We start from the raw sequence: 21,572 nt of genomic DNA on the forward strand, positions 1-21,572 counted from the left end.
ACGGTTGGCTCTGAAAGAGTACAACATGATGAGCTTTGCAAGCCTATGCCACGGACCGTCACGCCTACGCTCTTATAGCTTTTGTAACAATGAAGGTGGAGGTTCGTCCCAACCCAATATGGAGATCCTCACCAAGTTGGGGGTCCTGGGGAAACACTCGGGGATACTGAACGCTGCCCATCTCGGTGACTCGGATACCTGCTCCGAGTCAGAAAATCTTTAACTTCCTCGGATGATTGGACCTGCCTAACGTGTCGTATGTATCCGATTGCTTTTGAGAATTGTATTCCTCCTCCATTCTCTTGCTGATCCTGCCCCTTATCGAGCTCGCGAATAATCTGATACAAACGACGAAAATGGCTCTATTTACCTCTATCCAGAAGCCCCCTGTAGACTTCATGAATATCCTCAAGCATAAGGCGGATACAGACACACATCCGGATAAAGTCGATCTTGGACTGGGCTTATATAAGAATGAACAGGGCGGGTATTACGAGTTTCCGACCATAAAGAAGGTTTCTCATCAATCTACCTTTCTCTCTTGGCGTATTTCCACAGCGTCAGTCGATTGGTATAGATCGCCTGGGAAAAAAAATTCGGGGGGAGAATCCAGGGTTGAAGAATGTGGAGTTCAACCGGGGAATTTGACTTGATATATTTATCTAATCACATCACAATATCAAAAAGAATTTGAAGAAACTTCAAAATGAAAAGCGGCTGAAGTTTTACTTTATTTTTACCCAATTACGCGTATAAATACGAGAAGGATGTTAAGTGAAGCTAGGCTCTTTCGTATCGTGTCGGCCCATGGGGGTAGCTTCGACTATACGAGTCTGTCTCTCCAGCTGAATTGTAGAAGGTATTACCAATGACAGAACTATGGTCCAAGAAACTGCGGATATCAGGCGATTCTGTCTATCTAAAAATCTCTATCGCATGACAATATGGTTACAAGAGTTATCTCAGCTTTTCCCATGTTTCAATCGCTAGTGTCCAGCAATTGTTGGTCACATATATTGAACCTTGCTAGTGAATCTCCTTATTAATAACGTCTGGATTAACCCTGCCCTTTTTTGGAAAGGCTTGAGTCACTCCTTTTCTCGGGCGCTTCTCACTTTGAGTGATCGCTTGCTCTTTCAAGAGCCGTCGAAAGTACATTCTGAAGAGTGTATGGTAAGGTACTGGCTTGGAGGCTGGAGATTGCTTGGCCAGTAATGCTCCCCGGCGCCGATAAAGATTCCTGTAGCTTTTCAGGACTAATACCTGCCAACATCAAGCTAGCAGTTCCCCGAACGCACTGAGACGCAATAGATATAGCATGATCCTCCGGGACGCCTGAAGATACGGCCTGTCGAGCGATCGCATTTACAGTGACCGTCGTCACTGCATTAGTGAAAGCACTCATGCCGGTCGCTTCATCGAAATAGCCGTCAGTGACGTTGAATACCTTACCGATCGTACTAAATATCCATGTTGCTAGCTCCATTGCTTCTTGTTCAGCAGGACTGCGAATATCTGAAATGAGAGTTGCCGACTCCTTTAACTGAGCACCCATCGTCGGCATTGCGCGAATAATGCGAGGTTTATTGTTTGGAGAATACTGGAAATTCCCATGGCTCTGCAGAATATTTGAGATCTCATCTCTTGTTGTACGGGCCAAGATGCTTATAATCGTCTTCCGCTGTAGAGCCTCTCTCATTCCACTCTCGCTTAGAACTTCATGAAAGTTCTCCGGTGGTAACGCCAAAAGAACAGCATCGGAGTCCTTCACTGCTTTCACATTCTGCCGACTCAAAAATGTGGCAGGGTCCAATTTGCCTCGGAAGCTCTCGCGGAGTCGTTCTTGAACATCTTCGTTATTCAAGGCAATGGTGACTTTAGAAATAGGGCTACCAGCATGCTTGATCGATGGAAGGAGAGCTCTTAAAATGGAGCTTCCAATAAATCCTAGAAGAGTATGGCAGTTAGATTCCATGATTGCTACCTAGTAAACCCGAACATATTGCTTACCACACCCGAGAAAGGTGAAACGGATCGATTGTCGTGCAAGAGGCATGTCTCCGAGATTGATGAATGGCAAAAGGAGGACAGATCAGTACGACTGCTTCTTTATGAGCAATTAAGGCGATATTTAAACGGATTAGGGGTAATTTATATAGATCAGATTCGAATGACGAGTCCTCGGATACCTACCCGGAAAGCCTGTCTCGCCAAGTTTGATGTGTTCTGTATGCGCCACCTGGGGATTTCGCATCCCACATGTGCGCACGCGGGAACTCGCTATGCACCTTGATCTCAATTTATGCATTTCAAAGATATTCAAATCCTCGTCCCAAGACCCTACGATAACAATAAGTGAGTTGTTGACCTCTTTCTGACCCCTTACACACGCATATTCCGAGGTCCGTTACGTAAGTCCTCGTCTATGGCTTATGTTGGAGTCGACTGTATCCGGTAATTTAATTTGTCCGTGAGAGAATGTTTCTTGTTACACTCGTATCTTAGTACAATGAGAATGAATGTTATCGAAGAAATTGCGGGCCAGCTGGTCTCCATGTGATGGATGGAAGTTATTAGCTGCTGTTCAAATGTCGCGTCCCCGGAATGATTGCCTTAGAAAACTCCACTCGGCTTGCTGCCTCTTCCAGGGCTAATAAAGATTGAATGGTGGCTCCGCTAGGAGATGAGATACATTCCCGCAGAGCAGATGGTTGAATACCAGATTCTAACGCAGGTGAAAGCCCACGCATACAACGTAGAGCTATCTCTAGGGCATCTGGTCGCCTGAGTCCTTCCGCTACACATCCGTAAAGCATCCTCTCAATTGGAACAGTCATGATAACTAAGGCTGCACTAGCAAGAACTGACCCGAGATTCATTTGGGCTTCAGGTAGATATTTAATGCAACCTACTTGGGTAAAAATCCAATCCACACTACTGGTGGCCGTCGATGGAATCGGGGGTTCCGATGCCTCAATAATCGTCATAGATTGGCGGAACCGTGCTCCAATTTTCGGATTCACTCTTACATTTGTAGGAGAATTTTTCGAATGTGGGTCTCCATTTTCAATAATTCTGGCAAGGTTTTTCGTTGTTTGACCAGCGAGAAGCGAAATCACGATTTTGCCAGCCAATGCCTTCTTGACACCCTTTGAACTGAGCACACCTTCGGCCATGAAAGGTTTGAAGCTCAATATAACGACATCTGCCTCAGCCATTACTTGTATAGGCACATCGTGTGAAGCGATTACGTTCACCCAGGGCTGCTGATTTTCTGGGATAGATGCCTTCAATCGTGCAGCGGAAGACTCACTCTTGGTGCAAGCAATGAGGCGAGATACCGGCCGTATTTCATCTTTCTCGTGTTGTCCACTTGAGAAAGCAGCATCGAGTAATCCGCGAAGTATAGATCCTCCCATGTTACCTATTGGGAAAATTAGTAAAGAACAGAGGGTCCGGTTAGAGGGATTTTACCGCAACCAATGAAAGCGACCAGGCAGTCTGAACACGACATGTTGTCAAGTAAGAATGGCACTAAAATTGTTTGTTGCAATTCTGTCTAAGCCATGAGACCAACGAACTAGTACAAGATTGTACCAGTCTTTTATGAGAAAGAAGGTCTCGGAAGGTTATCCGAGTTCGGTCTATTGAACCGACTTCCAAAACGCCCACGAGAAGGTTTCAGCGCCAATACTTGGGGTCAGCAATGAATTGAATGGATGCCGTTCGATAATTTGAATTTCATCCGTGGGCATTTACCGTCAACAGCCCTACATCCCGTTGGAAAGTCCACCTTCCTTCGGTGGACACCCACGGGAAGATAAAGATATGTGAAGTTTTTGAAGTGTTCGTGTTTTTATTGATTGTTTTGAAACATGAAGGCTCTTGTTGGCCAGTATTTACAGCATCTACCCGTCCCTTTATTTAGAGGACTGCTCTGTGCATGATGGCCCAGAGGGGGCTTTTGGAATTGAGGCCTCACTTCTTTATACATTACTATCATGCCGCTCAATCTTTTTCCTAACCTTTGTTTATAGCTTTGAAAAGTGTGATTTTATTGATATGGCAGCTTTTCATTGGTATGTAATTATTCCAAAACTTGGAAAATGCCAACTGCAATCAAGGTCTACGATGCTTAGCGTGCACTTCGTTGATTCAGCATGCCATTGACTCGAATCTATATATATGATTCAATTAAACACAGCGTGCTCCATCGACAAGAACTTCGATGCCACTGATGATTGAGCTGGCGGGCTCTGCAAGGAAAAGAGCAACATTCGCAACATCCGATGGCTCAACGAGGCGACCGATTGGAATAGATTCGCATTTTGCTTTGATGATATCGGCTGGTACGGGTCCGTCCGCAATACCGGCAAACTTGTTCAGGAGCGGGGTGTTTCCTGAGGTCGGACAGATAGTGTTGAACCGCAGCTGATCTCTGGCAAATTCCAGAGCCATAGACTTAGTAGCTGATGATACACCAGCCTTAGTAGCGTTGTACCAAGTTTGAGTAGCACCAGGTCGGATGGCATTCTCACTGGAAATAACAACGGTAGATCCAGGGCCATTCTTTTTCATTTCAGGTATAAAAACCTTTGATGCGAGATAGATACTTCGAACATTGACATTGAAGAGACGATCGAATTCTTCCACGGTAACATCAAGACCCGACTTGTTCGGATAGGACCATCCGGCGTTGTGGACCACGATCGATGGTGCTTTGCCGAACTTGGCTATCGATGTTGCAAGCTGTAAGTTGAAAATATGTCTGTCAGACATTTGTCTACTTTTCAAATAACATGCCTAACCTACCGCTTTCTTCCAGCTATCCTCCTCAGCAACATTGGCCTGGATTTGATAAGCTTGGTGCTCTGGATAGCCTGACACAGAACCATCGCTGGCCTGGAGGTCCAATCCTAGGACAACGGCCCCTTCGCGGATGAATGTTTCGAGGATGCCACGTCCGAAACCTTGCGTGGATCCGGACACAAGAGCGACCTTTCCTTCAAGGCGACCGGGCATGTTGTGATGAAGAGTAATAAGGATAAAAAATATGGTTCGCGGAATTTAAGCTGCGAGACGTATTATCTTGAGGCTTGGTGCAGTCAGTGTACTTATACCTGCATCTTATCAGTAATTTGGAGGGGCATTATAAGCTTCCAAATTTATCGGACCGAGATCCGTGGGGTAAAATTCGGGGATGGCATCCGTGTTGGGCCCTTTCCCCTCCCACTCCATTTGTACCAGACGTGTCTTCTTTCGCTTCATCTCGGCCCGTTTGATTTAGTAAGTAGCAGTAATGGCACCATCGACTTCAAATCCGACAGACCTTCGTCGCGCGCCCGTGTGAGTCAAACCTGGATGGGGCTAGTAGCTTGATGGTCACATTTTCCAGCTGTATCTCTAATAAAATCACTCTAGTGCTTGCCTAGAATGTCGAAAAGCAAAGGTCCGCTGTTTCCTGTCCGCAAATAATGGCAGGTGTGATCGTTGTAGGACAAATGAAACCGAGTGTGTGTTCACTCAGTCGAAGAGAGCAAGATTGAGGGCTCAGCCATACCCACAACGTCCAGGGAGTGAGACGCACACCCAAAGCAAATTTTTTGAACACACCTTCCCAGAACCTACGTATACTGGAGGCGAGTTTGCTTCTCCTCGGCTCGATTCAGACGAGCGTTTTTTTCCCATCCCAAGCCCGACAGTTGATCTCGGCGACGGTCAGCAACAGCGGTCGCAGAATGAACACCCCGGGATCACCAACGCGGTTCGTGCAAGAATTGTCACCGCATTAGCCGCTGTCAGGAGCAAACGAGGGTCTCCATTTAGTTTTATCACATCTGGAGATAGTCCCTCATTCAGTACTCAAGGAGACTATAACTATAATAACGAAACCCCGGGTAGCGCGGCACACCAGAACTCATTTGGGCAGTCTCAAGAGGCACCTACATCGCTAAAGCTTTCGAGACTTCTACGACCTTTGAAATTGGACAGTCATCATGAAGGTTCAGATGAAGACTGGCGGCCTCCAGGTTCAGTAAAAATGCCAAGTTATATCTCTTCCATGACATTGGGTCAAACAATCACGGATCCCATAGAAGGCGGAATTCTCACCGCAGAAGCTTCGAGTTCCTTGTTTCAATATTTCATGGTGCATATGAATGCAAAATGGGAATATGTACTAGATCCCCACATCGATACCCACGATAGCGTGAGAGGACGGAATGGATTACTTTTTACCACGATCCTCTTTTGCTCATCAAAATTTGCCAACTTCAGCGACAATTTGATACAGCGTACTCCAGACCAGTTTTTGCAAAGTCGACTTTGCAGCTTGACTCGAAACTTGGTTATGCGAGCCCTTGCTGAAGGTGATAGGTCCATAGAGATAATGCAAGCCCTTTATTTGCTCGTCTGTTGGAAGGATGCCGATGACGACGTTTCATATCTCCATAGTGGCTACGCATTCCGCATCCTTCACGACCTAGACCTGGAGCGCGGTATCGTCCATAGCCGTCAAATGGCCCGGCAGAAAAGGATTTGGCTTGCATTGTTTCGACAGGACCGGCAACAGAGTCTCTTTTTCATGCGAAGGGCTTCCCTCAGTCAAGGTGATGATGATACATCTTTTCTTGGTGATCTTGATGCATGGCTGAAGATGCCATATGCACTGCCATTTGATTTTGCTGCATGTTGCAGCGCTGATATACGCTGTATACAGTCTAAGATGCGAAATTTGGTCCAGAGATCTTCTGTGAATATGTTGCCATGCCTATTGGAACTAATGGATGCAGAGCTGATCTCATGGAGGGCGAAATGGAACAATCATCTTCAAGGAGAAGGTATTCAAAGGAGGCACGATGGCTCGGTCATTGAACCTGATTTACTACATCCAGGAAAGGCTCATTTAACGAACCTGGTGGCCGTATGGGAAAATGGTGTCAAACTGAACGTGTCATCCGCAATATTTCGCCAGGCGCTGATGGCATCGGTGTCCTCTTCACTGGAACAGACAAATGAACAACTACATGAGCCGGTGAACATCGACCTGTCAACAATTCAGGAAACATTGTCACCAAATCCTCCTGGCCTTGTAAGCAGCATTGAGAGTGCGTTTGGGGTATTGCGGCATTTGATGGAATTTCCTACCGAAGACCTGAGAAGGGCACCGGATGCGGTTTTGCTGCTTGCTCCAAACGCGGCAATATTTCTTTGTTTGTTGCTTTGTCTTCCTGGACATGGAATCCTTGGTCCTTCATTTCAGAGCACAGCAATTGGCTTAACCCAAGACATCGCTCACAGGGTCAGACAGTCCATCCAATCGCCACAGGATACGGTTGCCTTACATTCCGCCTACCTGGAATCCCTTGTTGATCTATTAGATCCCTTGAAGGCCCCGGCAACAACGGAATTCACTGACACTAGAGCGCAATCGCACATCAACATGGATATTATAGCTAGGGGGTCAGATGGTCCAAATGACGATTCTCTTGCCCTGCAAGCAGCTCAAGTCCTGACCAGTGGGATCGCGACGCATACCTACGACAATGGACAGACCGACCCACTGATAGGGATGGCAAATGATCCGAGTCTAAGTTTACATATGCAAGGAATAGCAAATATTCTCGAGGGATCGTTTTTCTGTGATATACCATCCTTCACCGGAGAGGGAAATATCAATTGACAAATTCTTGTATATAGATTGTTATATTATCACCTCACTCTTAGGTTCTACTCTAAGGCTAGTATTAGATAATTCAGTAGGGTGCATTAGCTTGCACCACTGTCTTGCTCAAAAATTAGAGAGGAAAGAATGTTCTTAATCAAACATGATGCGCTTAATATTAACAACATCACTACCAATTACTATATGAAGAAGCTCAAATGCTCAGCTCTTACATCTTGGGAATTGAAAAATTGAATCCTCAATCGGAAAATCTCTGCGGGGCAATTCCCACGCACGGGTAAACAGTACCAATATCGACAGGCAAATCTCCTGTGAAGTCGACATCTTCAAGTTATATTCAGTGTTGAAGAATTAAGGCCAGTGATATTTGCGTACATGGTATAGGTGCAAGATCGACAAAATGGAGAGCCTAAGAATTGTCCGCGCATGAAAAGACCGCTGAAACACCTTCGCTGTAAGAGGTCTTAATATTAAGAATTGTTGCATAGGTTCCACCGATGGTGATAAAGACCCCAACAAGTATCATCAAACATGCAATAAAAACAGCAACTTTCTCCCTGGTACCATCTTTGAATGTCTTGAATGCAAGGGGCAGCCAATGTCGTATAGTATATGTGCGCCCGTCATTCGGACCTGTTTGATTATATAGCGATGGTTTTGTGGCGAGAAAGAACAGTATCATAATGCCCGGGAAGATGGCAGTGAATATGGGATTTATCAGAGCCCCCACCAAGCTCAGAAAATCATTGAAGAAATTTATCACTTCTACGATGATAAACCCGATCACCACAGTAACCGTCATTGATCCTACCCACGTCACCCAGTGTCTCGCTGTATTTGACTGTAGATGATGAGTTCCACGTAGGGTTCTTACAAACCAGTATTTTGCTGCAACGTGACTCCACAGTATTGCTGTTATGAACAGACCAGGGAGAGCGATTCCGTAGGCAACCTTTTTAATCAAGGGTCCTGCTGATCCTAGTGCTGGATTTGAGAGATACTGGCCAACTTTCCCGTAAATGATCGAGGCGATTGTAATGCAAGTAAGAACAATGAAGGATTGTCCCAGAAGAAGTGATCGCGTGAATAGGTGTGGCTGCTTCATCTCGGCTGAGATAGAGAAGAAGGTACCGGAAGCTCCTACAGCAAACAGCTGGCTGGATATCGCTGACATAGCTGTTGAGAAATCTGCAGAAGGAAATGCATGGATATTCAGATTTATCGGACCGCCGCCAGACGATCTGGCGGCTGCTGGTGTATGCTGAGTCAAACATGCGATGGCAGTAATCCAGATTGCTAGAAATATGCTAGCCACGCCCACCCAAGCAAGCCAAGAGACTTTATCCAACGATCTGAAGACAGTTCCAAAGAACAATGTGGCAGCCGCAGTAATCCCCACGAAGATTGTTGTACATGTTCCGTGGTCGGAAATGGCGTTCAGGGCAACAGATGTTGTGAGTAAGCCAGCGCCGGCAACCAAAGTAAGATAAATATAGTATATCCAACCAATGATCTCCCGGCCTTTTTTGCCGAGAATAATCTCCGAGGCATCCCCGATACTATGCATTTGAGGGTAATATTGGCGGGCATTACCACTCACATAACCGGCGATTGTTGTCATGAGCGAAAGGACAAGAAAACATAGTATCCCAGGGAAGAATCCCAATGAGTGGAATGTTGATGGTAGGCTGAGGGCACCGAGACCAATTTGAAGCTTGGCGATGAGAACAGCAGCGCCTTGCCAGCTCAATTGACGGAAGTTGACGTCGGCATTTGCAGCATTGAACAAGTCCTCTTGGGGTGGATCACCCTCTTTATCATAACCTTCTGTGCTCGACTCCTCACAGGCACCCAGAGCAATATTTTGCTCGGGCAGATGATCCCAGATGTTGTCTTCTTGAGATTTTTGCATTGCGATAGTTGAGCGTAGTGGGTGAAGACAACTGAATATCAATGGCCATGAGTTGAGGGCAGTTCGGGAGGGGGAAGTCTGTACGTATGGAAGATGAAGCAGATCAAGATCACATTTATCTCAATACGCCTTATCTCATAAATCCAGCGGTTCCTCGGGCCGTCTCCACTGGCCCCGTTCAGGTGCTCGAATTCTCCACGAATCCTAGGGAAGTTCTTGGATGGCGGGGTCCCCGGGCCATGTCTTTGACCAGCAATTCACATTTGGAGAATATTTTTTTTTTCACTTTTCAGTATCATACTCTGTCACTGAACCAATATGTCGCATGTTTTCTAGTCTTGCATTAATGTCAACCGGACATTTAGATGCCGGTTCTTGGCGTCACCGGCGCATGATAAGCATAGCGGCTTAGACTCCGTTTGGCAAATGCGCGATGGAAGTGACTGATTAGAACCAGAACCTCAAGGCATATCTGCCTGCGATAGCCATCGGACCGAGAGTCTGAATTTCTATTAACCGATGAGCTTCCTTTTACTTAGCGACTTTGTTATTGGTGGTTATCATCTACTGTGCCGGGCCGAGATACTACGCGAACAAGCTTATTATGGAATTGCATCCGCCAGCAAATTCTGTGACCGGGAACTCTTTCTTTTCTGCTACACTCTTTTCGATAAGATTTTGCGACTGTTGCTATGACTTCATTCTTATTCTTGAGGCGCCAGGGGCCTCAGTTGGCAACGATACGCCCTTTACTGATGGCCCCACGCTCTCACGTTCGCTTCTCATCAGCGGATTTACGGTCGGAGAAGTCAAAGATTCGACATCTATTGGAGCATAGGAAAACATTTATTGCAGCGGGTGGTACGGGCTTAGTCCTTGCAGGTCTACTATGGCGAGGTTCTAGTGACGATTGCTCAGAAAACCCACGCGATAGAAGTGCGCTTTCCATTGTTCCTTTGTCGAAGCTACTTTCCGGTTGGTTGTAAGTGTTTCAAAGATCTTTTTGCAAGATGTTCGAATCGATGGTTGACGATATGAAGCGCTTTTGCCTTTTGCTCCTCTCCCACATGGGTAGACTTGAGCGAACCCCTTTACAACCTTCTCTCAAAAGTCCCGGTTGTATCTTCGATAGCAAATGCAGTTGTCATGCGAATATTCTTCAATCAGTTTCTCGGGGGAGAGAGTACTTCCGACTGCACTTCTAAAATCAAGGATCTGCGACACGGAGAGATTGGCACCTTATTGGGATACAACATTGAGGCTGAATTAAATGGATCCAGCAAGGACACTCAATTGATCCTAGACCAGACACAGCACGTCCTATCCTCTATCGATGTTCAAGCCCAACTGGCTCGGCAGTTTTGGCCTGATTCCTACGCCTCTGCGACGAACGGGGATAATCGATGCTGGGTGAGGATTAAGGTTACCGGCTTGCTGCCGAATCCAAGTGCCCTTCACAACGGTTCTAAGGCCATTTTGAGGGCCAGACAAGAAAAAGGACTTGACAAAGATGTTCCTTATCCTGGGTTGCCACATGATGGGGATTGGGATTCGGCACTCGATGGAATGGAAGTTAGCGATACTGACCGGAATGAATTGCTGCAACTCCGACAAGTCCTGGAAACCATTGCCACTAAAGCTCGAGACAACAACGTACGCATTGTTATCGATGCTGAACAGACTTGGTATCAGCCAGTCATTGATAGCTTAACAGATGAGCTTATGCAAAAGTATAACACGATCGATGGCCCTGCCACCTGCATCGCTTCATTTCAAGCTTATCTCCGGCGGTACCCTCAGCTACTAGACCAACAGATTCAACGAGCAAAAGACAAAGGATACGTATTGCTGTTCAAACAGGTTCGCGGCGCATATATGGTTACTGAAAGCGCTCGATGGAAAGAGCAAGGGTTTCAAGGGCCTGGTCCAGTTTGGGCGACCAAAGAGGAGACCGACGCCAGTTACAATTACGGTATCGAGAAAACCATATCGACCATAGCCGGTGAGATCGCTCATACTGGACGCTCAAGTGTCGGTTTTGTAATGGCGACACACAACTCAATTAGTGTTGATCTTGGTATTCAACTGTTAGAGAAATATGGTTTAGCCAGGCGAGACAGTAGCGGGGATCGGCTTGTGCTCTCGAATACCGCTGCTGGTACCATTGCTTTTGCTCAGCTTTATGGTAAGGAATACCTTCGATCAATTTTCTGTTCATGTCTCTGACTCCAATGACTACTTTTTTCAGGCATGAAAGATGATCTTACGAACAAAATCATCGGGTCTATCCGGGCTCAAGACATTTTCCCTCTGGTTGTCAAGGTAAATATTCACCAAACGTTCCCAATGCACGCATCACACTACTTCGTTGCTAACGATTGGCCTACTCCCATTTTATATGGCGTAGTCAATGAGCTATGGAGATCTCAAGGAGTGCCTTCCATTTTTAGCCAGACGAGCCACGGAGAATAAGGCCGTTCTTGAAGGACGAGGCGGTGCAGCAGCTGAGAGGAGGCGATTGGGACGGGAGATTGGGCGGCGTCTGATTCCATTCCGACAGTAATCTCGTGAAGAACCATAGACGAAATAATAGAAGCACTGTTTTATTAACTGTTCTTTGCATGATTTGCTAAGAACTTCTGGAGGTCCATCAAGTCCCTTTGTGTAGATATCCAAAGCCGTGAATGCGCATGTGTATTTTATTTATATGCATAGGAAACTACAACGATATTGAATACCCTGACCAGGACCATTTGAAATAAATTTGTAGAACTTACAACATCTTAGTCACTAAAGGGAGCAGATGGGGCGTTCTTTTCAGATTCAACTTCGTAGACTACGTCCACTTGAGTTGCCCCTACTAGTACAGTAGTATTGAGCCCTGATACCCCAGATACAATTCCTCTACCCCACCCGAACCAAGTCGGAAAAATCTAACAGATAAATTTTCAAAGCCTTGATACGGTGAGGTGATCCGTATGAGGTCCTTTGTCAAACAAATGTTACTCGGTCCGAGTCAGGCTTCCCCGCGCCCTAGCTGGCCCGGTGACCTATCCGCCAGCGACCGGATGGGGGCACCGATATCTTCTGGTTTTGATCACCAGTATACCTTGTCGGCCCGAGCCACTAGAAATTTACATTTAATTGTCAGACATGACTCTGACATTCATCTCATGTATACTATTCTCATTGATCTCAGAGGAACGCAGAGCAGACAAACACCTTCATCACAATCGCAATCACAATGCCCCTTGCTCAATACCCAGAGCCCGAGAGTGCCGGTTCTGTATGTATCTTTGATCGATTCAGTCGAACAGGTGATCATCGCATCCTAAACTTACACATTTCTTTCCAGCTCGCATACGGACCTGGGTCTGAAGAGAGGCAGCTTTTGAAAGCAGCCCTCTCTGAACTCGAAGGAAGCATCGCTGAAGTTCCTAGCATCATCAACGGGGAGCGCATCTATACCGGTCACAAAAGCGAACAAAAGAATCCTTGGAATCGTCATGGGCCTCCCCTCGCCGTTTATCACGAGGCAGACTCGGATACGATCAAGACAAAGGCAATACCAGGGGCGATCGAAGCCAGAAAAACCTGGGCCAGTATGACATTCCAAGACCGAGCTACTATCTACCGCAAAGCCGCGAAGCTCGTGGAAAGCCCAAAGTACCGATGGAAACTTATGGCAGCTACAATGATCGGGCAAGGAAAGACGTGTGGACAAGCTGATGGTGACTGCATAGCCGAAGTAATTGATACTCTCAATTTCCACGTCTATTTTTGCGCGCAGATGTACGACCAACAGCCCATCAAGCAATATGATTCATCCACCAGTAGGCTGGACTATCGACCATTGGAAGGATTCGTGTTGGCGATTTCGCCTTTTAACTTCACGGCCTTGGGGGCTCACATTGCCTTCACACCAGCTATATTGGGGAACGTCATAATTTGGAAACCATCGCCAATGGCTGTTCTCTCCAACTACATTATATATCAACTCATGGAGGAGGCTGGATTGCCTCCTGGTGTTGTTCAATTTTTGCCACATGCAGATCCTACAACTGTAGTTGAGCCGGCTCTTTCCAGTCCTCATTTTGCGGGACTTCACTATACTGGATCTTCTGCTGTTTTGAGGAGTCTTTCAACCAAGGTCGGCACCAATATCAATATCTACCGAAGTTTTCCCCGGATAGTGGGCGAAAGCGGTGGTAAGAACTTCCATCTTGTTCACAATTCCTGCCAGGATGACTGTGATTGGATTGCTTCTGCTGCTGTTCGCTCAGCATTTGAGTTCCAGGGCCAGAAATGCAGCGCCATGTCACGATTTATTGTTCCCAAATCTATGTGGGAGCATGGTGGTTTGAAACAAGCGCTTATCCGAGAAGCGGATAAGATGACACATGGTGTGGATGTTAAGGAATTACACCATCCACTGGGCCCCATGGTCTCAGAGGCCTCGTATGAAAGATTTGGACACTGCGTTAAAAGTGCCCTAGATGATGGTCATAAGTTGATCTATGGTGGCAAGTCAGAGGGGAGAAAGGGTCTTTTCGTTCAACCAGCTATTTTCGAGTTGAAAGAGTCTGATGAAGCCCACTTATCGAACCTCATGACAAAAGAGCTTTTCGGGCCATTGTTCACGGTTCAAATCTATGATGATAACGCTCCGACTGGTTTCGAGGATATCTGCAAGACCATCGACACGACTTCCGAGTATGGTTTAGCGGGCTCAGTTTTTGCTCGTGATCGCAAGGCCATTCAAATTGCAGATGATCAGCTGCGAGATTCAGCTGGAATGTTTTGCATCAACGACAAGAGCACCGGCGCAATCATCGGTGCTCACCCATTTGGTGGAGCTCGATCCAGTGGCACTAACGACAAGGCAAATTCAGTAAATGTCCTTTTGAGATTCTCTAGTCTGCGTTGCGTCAAAGAGTCCTATATTAGCAGCAGCGAAACTCTAGGCACTTGCCATATCCCCGAATAGTTTCGGTGGGCTTATAGGTTGACATCAAGAATTAAAGAGATTCAAAAGCACGTCATATTCTTCTCATATAGTAATTCTTACTAGTAAAATATAGTTCTACCGGCACTGTAACAAAAATGACGTCGATAACTCACAACAAAAAAACGAAGTCGAAATAACCCTTCCCCGGATATATGCAGTTTTCTAGTCCTAGTGTGTTATTGTGAATCTTGAAACCGTTCTCAAAATTCCTCTGATAAAGCTTCCACTATCTGTAACATGCCTGATACTTGCAGCACATACTATCTGTACAGATTTTAAAGCTATCCTACTCGCCCTTTTCATTCCTATTCCAATGGGGATGGGAGGGAGCGATCAACGTGGATGAATTAAGCCATCTACAGATGAAGGATGCTAAAATGTTTGTTGATGCCTTAGGCAGCACTGTGCACCACCATCAACATTTCCGAAACACTTTCATTAATCGTTTCCGGTACATCGGTCGACTTTGCAATAACTACTCGAAGGTTCTCCAAGTGGTATATGAATTCTATGTGTCAACCTGATATGCCAATCATCAGTTTAGATGCAAACCTCGTAATTTCAAATTCTCTCGGATAGGTGTCCGGCCGCAACCAAGCAACTTGAAATATTATCGGTTCGTAGAACCCCTCTTCTCGGACCGAGATGGAGACCCGCTTCTATTATGCTTTCGGGCGGCATGGAGCGTCACGTTCGGAAGGCGAAATTGGAGAAATTATTCATGTATAAAATGCGTTAAAAAGATGAAGAAAAACTATTTGCGAAAACTTTGAAATTTCAAACAAACGGATCGAAGACAAAAATGGGAATGGACGCTCAACTGCGAATCGCCATCATTGGCTGTGGTATATTGAACCCCCCTTTAGTCATCGCTTTAGATTGACGGTCTAACATGAAGTTTTATTTGATAGGTACTCTAGGGACTGCAATTGCCAATGGAATACTAGAACCTAAAAGCGAAACAGGATTCAGTGTGAAGCACCTCACCGCTACCGTTGGTACACCAGCATCTAAGAAACGCGTTGAAGAAACCTTGGGCGTGAATTCGCATCGGCTTACGGTGCTCACCAAAGAAGAAAATGTGCGAGCAATCCAGGACGCAGAGATTGTTATACTAGCTATGAAACCTATTAAGCGTGCTAAAGTATTCGCTGTGTCTGGGTTTAAAGAGGCCCTTCGTGATAAATTCGTGGTCAGCATTATGGCCGGTATTTCCACCGCAGCGTTGGGGCGTCTCGTATTTGGTGAGAATGCCTCGGAGGACACAGCTTCATTGCAGGCTGTTCGTGCGATGCCTAATATGGCCGCCAAGATCCGCGAAGCCGTGACATTGTACACCCCAGGGGTTGGAACCACAGAGGATAACTTGGAGATTGCCGACTGGATATTCCATCAGGTCGGAGTCGCATACCAAATGCCAGAAGGCTCCTTTGATATATGTGCTGTATTGGTGGGGTGTGCGGGCTCCCTTCTGCTTCTCGCAATCGACGGGCTACTGGATGCTGCTGTTGCTGAAGGCGTAAAAAGACCGGATGTGCAAAATTTGGTTGTGAACAGTGCCATTGGAATGTTGAAGCTTGTACCCGAAGGAGATCATCCTGGAGTCTTGCGAGAGAAGATTGCCTCTCCTGGTGGTTGCTCTATTCGGGCACTTTTAGAGCTTGAGAAACTTGGTGTCAGATCTGCTTTCACCACGGCAATCCTTGCAGCTGCGGCAAAGTCAAAGAGCATGTCATCATCTTAGGATATTACACGCTTTTGAGGAAATAGTATAGTTGAGACTCTGGCACAAATTTACATTAGAATCATTTACGCCTTTGAAAAGTCTCAGACCCTTGGAGTCGAACCTTGGACAGTAAGATAGTATTGATGCCCTATTAGAATTCCTAACTGCTCGAATATACTGCATTTGAAGCCGATGAACTATATAAAAAACGTGTAAATGTACGTGGCATTCCGTAATTGTCGATTTGCCTTCAGAAAGCGATAAATTCATTCTGTACTATGAAAAGACATTGTGCCGTATAGACAACCCTGGAACTCGAAGTTGAAACCAACATTTTAAAACTACGTGTCCATTCACACAACACTCCATCATTCCCTCACTACTATAGTTTACGTTCTTAGGCTCTCGGGCCGAGATAATAGTATGTACCACGTACCCTCAGCGATAAGCGGATTTTAATTACGACTCTTCATTTTCCCCGAATCATCGGATACCCTATCCGAATGAACTCATCCGAACAAAAAGCAGATTGAAAAAAGAGTAAGAGACACATAGTGATATAGAAGAAAAGGAAAGACAAAATTCGTTGATTTTTACGCTTATGAGAAGTTGGGGCTGGTCTGGGAACCGGTAGGCTTCAGCATTCCACACTGTCTAAATGACATCGAATCCCAACAACCTCCCTCGACGTAAAGTGAAATTTAGCGAGCCTCTTGCAATGCGCCCTTCGAAGCGAAATATACGGGCAAGAGGAAATTCAAAAAGATATCACTGGAGCAAGGAAACCTACGCTCAACACGTGCGAAAGCCCTGCAAAGAAAAATGTAGGTTTCTTGAATGAACCTTTAAATGCTCTGATTAAAAGACTGACCCCTCCAGATCAACGACGCACAAACCAGGCTCGTGATGAGTCTTTTAGCGAATACTCCATTCGCAGGCTGGTGGAGCTGTTCAATGAGAAATTTTCATCGCCAATCCCTCAACATAGAGAAGTGACACCAATCGGCTCTAATATAGGCAATTCGTCAGACGCAGGATCCGTTCCATTGATGGAGGATGCAATAACTATGGTAAATGAAGTCCAGCTATTTATCGGCCAAACGATGCATCTTTTTGACGAGAATACGTTTATGCGAGGCTTAAATCGCTATTATGCAAACTGGGAATGTGAATCACAACCTCCTTCCTTATGGAAACGCCACTTTTATATTATTCTAGCTCTAGGAGTTGCTTTCTCGCGCAATGATGAGAATACCCCAAGCGCTTCTTCTCAATCAATCTACTTCCGAGCAGCAATGTCCTTAAACCCTGCCGACGAGGAATTGTATGAAGATCCATTTACCGCCATAGAAGTTTGGTGTTGCTTTGCTTTGTATTGCCAAGGCTTGAACGACTGGAATCAGTCGTTCTCACATGTAAGTTGGGATTCTATACCTTCTGTTTCTGTTTTCTGTTTTCTGTGTTCTTTTTTTGTAACGACAGAAGAAATTCGAATATTGACTTCCGGAACCGTGTCGCTCAGATCAAGGCTGCATGCCAATTTGCAGCATCTCGTAATCTTTTGCAAGATACACTCAACTGCCAGGCAGTTCGGAAAGCTTCGCCCCGATGTCACAGAGCTTTGGTTACTATACATATTCTGAGCGTCTATTATTCTTCTGTGACAAAGATGGCGTCACCCTTGTCCTGGGGCCTGCAGGGCAATTTCCAAGGATGCATTGAGGGTTACCATGGAATGATGGGGATTTATCTGAAGTTGATATCTCTACTAAGTGATATATCAAACGGTAAGCTGAAGCTAATCAGTATTTTTGACGTTACCGCAACATTGGGATTTCTAACCTCTATATGTCATTACTAGACGAACAGTTTTCCGACGAGAAATTGCTGCTGAATTTTGAAAAACTACCCTCAACCCTGAAACAGCTTGCAGCAATGGGCCGAGAACTCGAATCAGTCAATCTTCTCCAGGTTCTCAATCCAAAGAAACAGACGTTTCGATGTTTTGCATCTCTAATGCTAGCATACAACCAGGTATCTTCACAATGTTCGATTGATTTTCATTGACTTACCTTTTAACACCCGCCAGTGCTTTGTCCTTGCTGCCAGATCAACCCTATTCTCCATCGTCTTATATAGATTGAAGTATTCACCGCTCCCTTACGGCAAGGAATTGCTTTCAACGCTTTTGCAGGAGTTCCTTGATGCAGCAGCAAAGTCAGCCAGTAACATTATCTCTATCTTGCTCGCGTTAGAGAAACACCAGCAGCTAAGTATGCCGCCCGGGGTAATAATAATAAGGATTTTCTCACATTAAAATAGATAGCTTCTTGCCTTTCGATGCAGAATGCCTGTTTCTCGCAACATCGTTCCTCACACTATTTGCTTTAATTAACCCAGAGAAGGTTAACTGCCGATTTTATGCTTTGACTTGCCATCTTCTGAACGCCTTTATATCTCAAGGCAATGCTGCGGCATCTTTTAAGAAGTTGGAACTTGAAAGACTATGGAAAGTAATTTGGACCTTGCAGCTGACAATTGCGTGAAGAAAGAGCACTTCAATACGTCATTACTCAATACGTGATCATTCAATGAGAGGTTCTCGCACTCTTGAAGTCGAGGACCATATAGAAAGAGAATATCTCGGAACTCATATAGTCCCGCCAAATGAATCTCTTGATGTTTTTAAACTGTTAATGTATGACCTTGACGCGTGTAACGGTCGCATCGTGCTTAAATTGTCTGGCAGCCGGAAGCGCCGGTACTGCCTCGTCTGACAAAGAGATAGGACAGAGCAAAATGGGAACATAAGGAATGGCCGAATGTATCTGACCCACCCAACCGTCCCTCCACGTCATATTCGGTGAGGGCTGACCACCTACACGAAGATGGCCTCGCTGGAAAGGTATCCGAGCCTTGCTGGAAAGCTATCTGGGGATTCCTTTCCTTGTAAATCTTCGGCAAGACATCCGGCGCTCGGACAATTTTCACAAAATCGGCTGAACTGATAAGGTCGTTGAACTTTACCTCGTTCTCGCAAGGGTAGGTCCATGCAAGGGCACTCAGTTCTAGTCCAATGATATTTTTAGCCCCAGTCCGCATAATTACCTGGGAACTAAGAGACAATTCTGAGATACCCCATCTCTCATATGGGAACGAACAGTGATCATTCAGGCCTAAGGCTTTAATTGCAATAAGCACACCGTGTGGATGTGTTGACCGCCTTTTTTATTGTACAAAGGCATAGCAGGAAAGATAACATACGCTGATGTCAACTCCCTCGTCCGAGATTACCCCAGATTTGCACCCCGCATCCTTCGAAGGTCAAACTGGACCGGTCCGAGATGATAAGCCATTTGGCCAACGTCCAATAGTAGTCGTCGGTTACTTATCGTCATATTATGACCGCATATATAAGGTGGTTGAAGCTCAGGGGCTTGAAGCCTTTCCAAAACTCCATTCCAAATGTTTAATCCAAAATCTAATCTTCATTCTACCTGCCCACTTCCTTGCAACCTTCAGCTCTCATAGACAAATTTTCTATCATGGAGAAGACAGAAAAGATGATTGACCAACACGATGAACCTGAAATCGGCTCAGTAGCTGAGGCAACTCCCCATAAACCTGCAACACAGGCCCCGGGTGATTTATTTGACGTTGAAAATGGCGACGTTGACTTTCGAGGTGTCTCATGGCAAGGGGCTGCGATTATAGTCACAAAGCTGCAGATTGGACTTGGCGCCCTTAGCCTTCCGTCGACTTTTCATGTCTTGGGATTCTTCCCAGGACTACTTTGCTTCACGACCTTGGGATTGATTTGCACTTTCGCTGGGTATGTCTGTGGTAATGCTAGGCAGTATTTTCCACATATGCATAGTATCAGTGACGCAGCGGAGCTACTGTTTGGAAAGTTCGCCCGCGAGTTCATTGGAGTCGCTTATTATATCTATGTTGCTTTGGTGGCTGGTGCTGGAATGCTGACAGTGTCGGTGGCCCTCAATGCTCTATCAAATCATGGAGCATGTACTATGGTCTTCCTTGCCGTGATATGTGCAGTGTCTTTTATTATTGGCACGGGATTTAGATCCCTAGAGAAGGTATCATGGATAAGCTGGCTGGGTGTTGCTGGAATCATCTTGTCAATTTGGACAACTGCAATCGCATGCCTTACCCAAGATCGACCAGCCGTGGCACCTGCAACTGGCCCAATTGACCTCGAGATTCGCGCCTTTCCGAAGACGACGTTTTACCAAGCAATGTCTGCCGTCGCGAACCAGCTATTTGCCGTGGGCGGCTCAGGCATATTTTTCTCGGTCTCTGCCGAAATGAAGCAACCGCATCTTTTTACCCGGTCGCTACTATGTGGCCAAATTTTCATCATTCTTACAAATATCATAATCGCCTCAATAATATATGGCAAAGTTGGCCGCTACATTGCCAGTCCAGCTCTAGGATCCGGTGGTATTTTGATTGAAAAGATATCGTACGGCATCGCCTTACCGGGATTAGTGGTCACAGCTGTTCTATATAGCCATGTTGCCGCAAAGTACTCTTTTGTGAGAATCCTCCGTGGAAGCCGTCATCTACAATCAAATACAGCTCAGCATTGGGCTGTATGGGCCTCATCAAATTTTGTCACTGTTATTTTTGGTTTTATAGTCGTTAATGTTATTCCATTCTTCGGCGATTTCCTTAGTTTGGTGGGAGCACTTTTCAATCCAATTTTCACGAACGTGGTTCCCGGATTCATGGTGCTCTTTTTCATTTCGAAGAGGCCCATCAAGGCTGTGGAGAGCCAGACTCCACCATCTCTTGACGAGAGTCAGTCGACAATGGACTGGTTAGTCGGGTCTTTCACCGCTGCTAAGCGTGGCAAAAAAGAGGCTTGCGCCTTTGCTATTGCATGGTTTATGATTATCACGGGAGCTTTTATCATTGTCGGGGGTACCTATGCGACTGTGCTGAGTATCCAAGCTGCATATGATGATGGTGACATATCAGGCGTCTTCTCGTGTGCTGATAACTCTTGATGAAAAGGTCAACTAGGCAATGTAGACTGGGGCTCTTTGTAAAAGAGGATGCTCACAAAGATCTGACTGATGAGTTCTGGAGAAATATTGCTGAATCCTCTCGTGAAGTCCATATCTGGTATTTTCAGTTCTGGCTATTATGCTTCTCCTTTGGTTCATATTTAAATGGGGAAAACCTCCACCCAACCAGAAATGACCCTTGCGGTGGCGGA

At 45.7% G+C, this 21,572-nt stretch overlaps 10 protein-coding genes across 10 annotated transcripts; 6 read left to right on the top strand and 4 right to left on the bottom strand.

Moving 5' to 3' along the window:
- Window positions 1-1,111: 1,111 nt before the first annotated feature.
- Window positions 1,112-2,056, bottom strand: N7478_004422 (pyrroline-5-carboxylate reductase family protein; the record flags this gene model as incomplete). The annotated part of the gene is made up of 2 exons (XM_056920636.1): window positions 1,112-1,947; window positions 2,011-2,056. 2 exons carry the CDS (start codon window positions 2,054-2,056, stop codon window positions 1,112-1,114), a joined length of 882 nt encoding a protein of 293 aa, XP_056778673.1.
- A 517-nt stretch (window positions 2,057-2,573) lies between these two features.
- Window positions 2,574-3,514, bottom strand: N7478_004423 (NADP oxidoreductase coenzyme F420-dependent; the record flags this gene model as incomplete). The annotated part of the gene is made up of 2 exons (XM_056920637.1): window positions 2,574-3,424; window positions 3,475-3,514. The coding sequence occupies 2 exons, from the start codon at window positions 3,512-3,514 to the stop codon at window positions 2,574-2,576; spliced, it is 891 nt and encodes a 296-aa protein (XP_056778674.1).
- Window positions 3,515-4,194: 680 nt separating this feature from the next.
- On the bottom strand, window positions 4,195-5,022 carry N7478_004424 (uncharacterized protein; the record flags this gene model as incomplete). Its single annotated transcript, XM_056920638.1, has 2 exons — window positions 4,195-4,749; window positions 4,813-5,022. 2 exons carry the CDS (start codon window positions 5,020-5,022, stop codon window positions 4,195-4,197), a joined length of 765 nt encoding a protein of 254 aa, XP_056778675.1.
- Window positions 5,023-5,299: 277 nt separating this feature from the next.
- Window positions 5,300-7,681, top strand: N7478_004425 (Zn(II)2Cys6 transcription factor; the record flags this gene model as incomplete). The annotated part of the gene is made up of 2 exons (XM_056920639.1): window positions 5,300-5,346; window positions 5,422-7,681. The coding sequence occupies 2 exons, from the start codon at window positions 5,300-5,302 to the stop codon at window positions 7,679-7,681; spliced, it is 2,307 nt and encodes a 768-aa protein (XP_056778676.1).
- Window positions 7,682-8,093: 412 nt separating this feature from the next.
- On the bottom strand, window positions 8,094-9,596 carry N7478_004426 (uncharacterized protein; the record flags this gene model as incomplete). Its single annotated transcript, XM_056920640.1, has 1 exon — window positions 8,094-9,596. The coding sequence occupies one exon, from the start codon at window positions 9,594-9,596 to the stop codon at window positions 8,094-8,096; it is 1,503 nt and encodes a 500-aa protein (XP_056778677.1).
- A 1,146-nt stretch (window positions 9,597-10,742) lies between these two features.
- Window positions 10,743-11,822, top strand: N7478_004427 (uncharacterized protein; the record flags this gene model as incomplete). The annotated part of the gene is made up of 1 exon (XM_056920641.1): window positions 10,743-11,822. The coding sequence occupies one exon, from the start codon at window positions 10,743-10,745 to the stop codon at window positions 11,820-11,822; it is 1,080 nt and encodes a 359-aa protein (XP_056778678.1).
- Window positions 11,823-12,840: 1,018 nt separating this feature from the next.
- On the top strand, window positions 12,841-14,583 carry N7478_004428 (delta-1-pyrroline-5-carboxylate dehydrogenase protein; the record flags this gene model as incomplete). Its single annotated transcript, XM_056920642.1, has 1 exon — window positions 12,841-14,583. One exon carries the CDS (start codon window positions 12,841-12,843, stop codon window positions 14,581-14,583), a length of 1,743 nt encoding a protein of 580 aa, XP_056778679.1.
- An 823-nt stretch (window positions 14,584-15,406) lies between these two features.
- N7478_004429 (pyrroline-5-carboxylate reductase family protein) lies at window positions 15,407-16,348 on the top strand (the record flags this gene model as incomplete). Its single annotated transcript, XM_056920643.1, has 2 exons — window positions 15,407-15,449; window positions 15,516-16,348. The coding sequence occupies 2 exons, from the start codon at window positions 15,407-15,409 to the stop codon at window positions 16,346-16,348; spliced, it is 876 nt and encodes a 291-aa protein (XP_056778680.1).
- A 1,651-nt stretch (window positions 16,349-17,999) lies between these two features.
- On the top strand, window positions 18,000-18,876 carry N7478_004430 (uncharacterized protein; the record flags this gene model as incomplete). Its single annotated transcript, XM_056920644.1, has 4 exons — window positions 18,000-18,117; window positions 18,192-18,364; window positions 18,477-18,603; window positions 18,653-18,876. The coding sequence occupies 4 exons, from the start codon at window positions 18,000-18,002 to the stop codon at window positions 18,874-18,876; spliced, it is 642 nt and encodes a 213-aa protein (XP_056778681.1).
- Window positions 18,877-19,875: 999 nt separating this feature from the next.
- On the top strand, window positions 19,876-21,360 carry N7478_004431 (uncharacterized protein; the record flags this gene model as incomplete). The annotated part of the gene is made up of 1 exon (XM_056920645.1): window positions 19,876-21,360. The coding sequence occupies one exon, from the start codon at window positions 19,876-19,878 to the stop codon at window positions 21,358-21,360; it is 1,485 nt and encodes a 494-aa protein (XP_056778682.1).
- Between the last annotated feature and the right edge of the window lie 212 nt (window positions 21,361-21,572).

This window comes from Penicillium angulare, assembly GCF_028827245.1.
Source record: "Penicillium angulare strain IBT 27051 chromosome Unknown utg000004l_segment0_segment0, whole genome shotgun sequence".
NCBI classification, from domain to species: domain Eukaryota; kingdom Fungi; phylum Ascomycota; class Eurotiomycetes; order Eurotiales; family Aspergillaceae; genus Penicillium; species Penicillium angulare.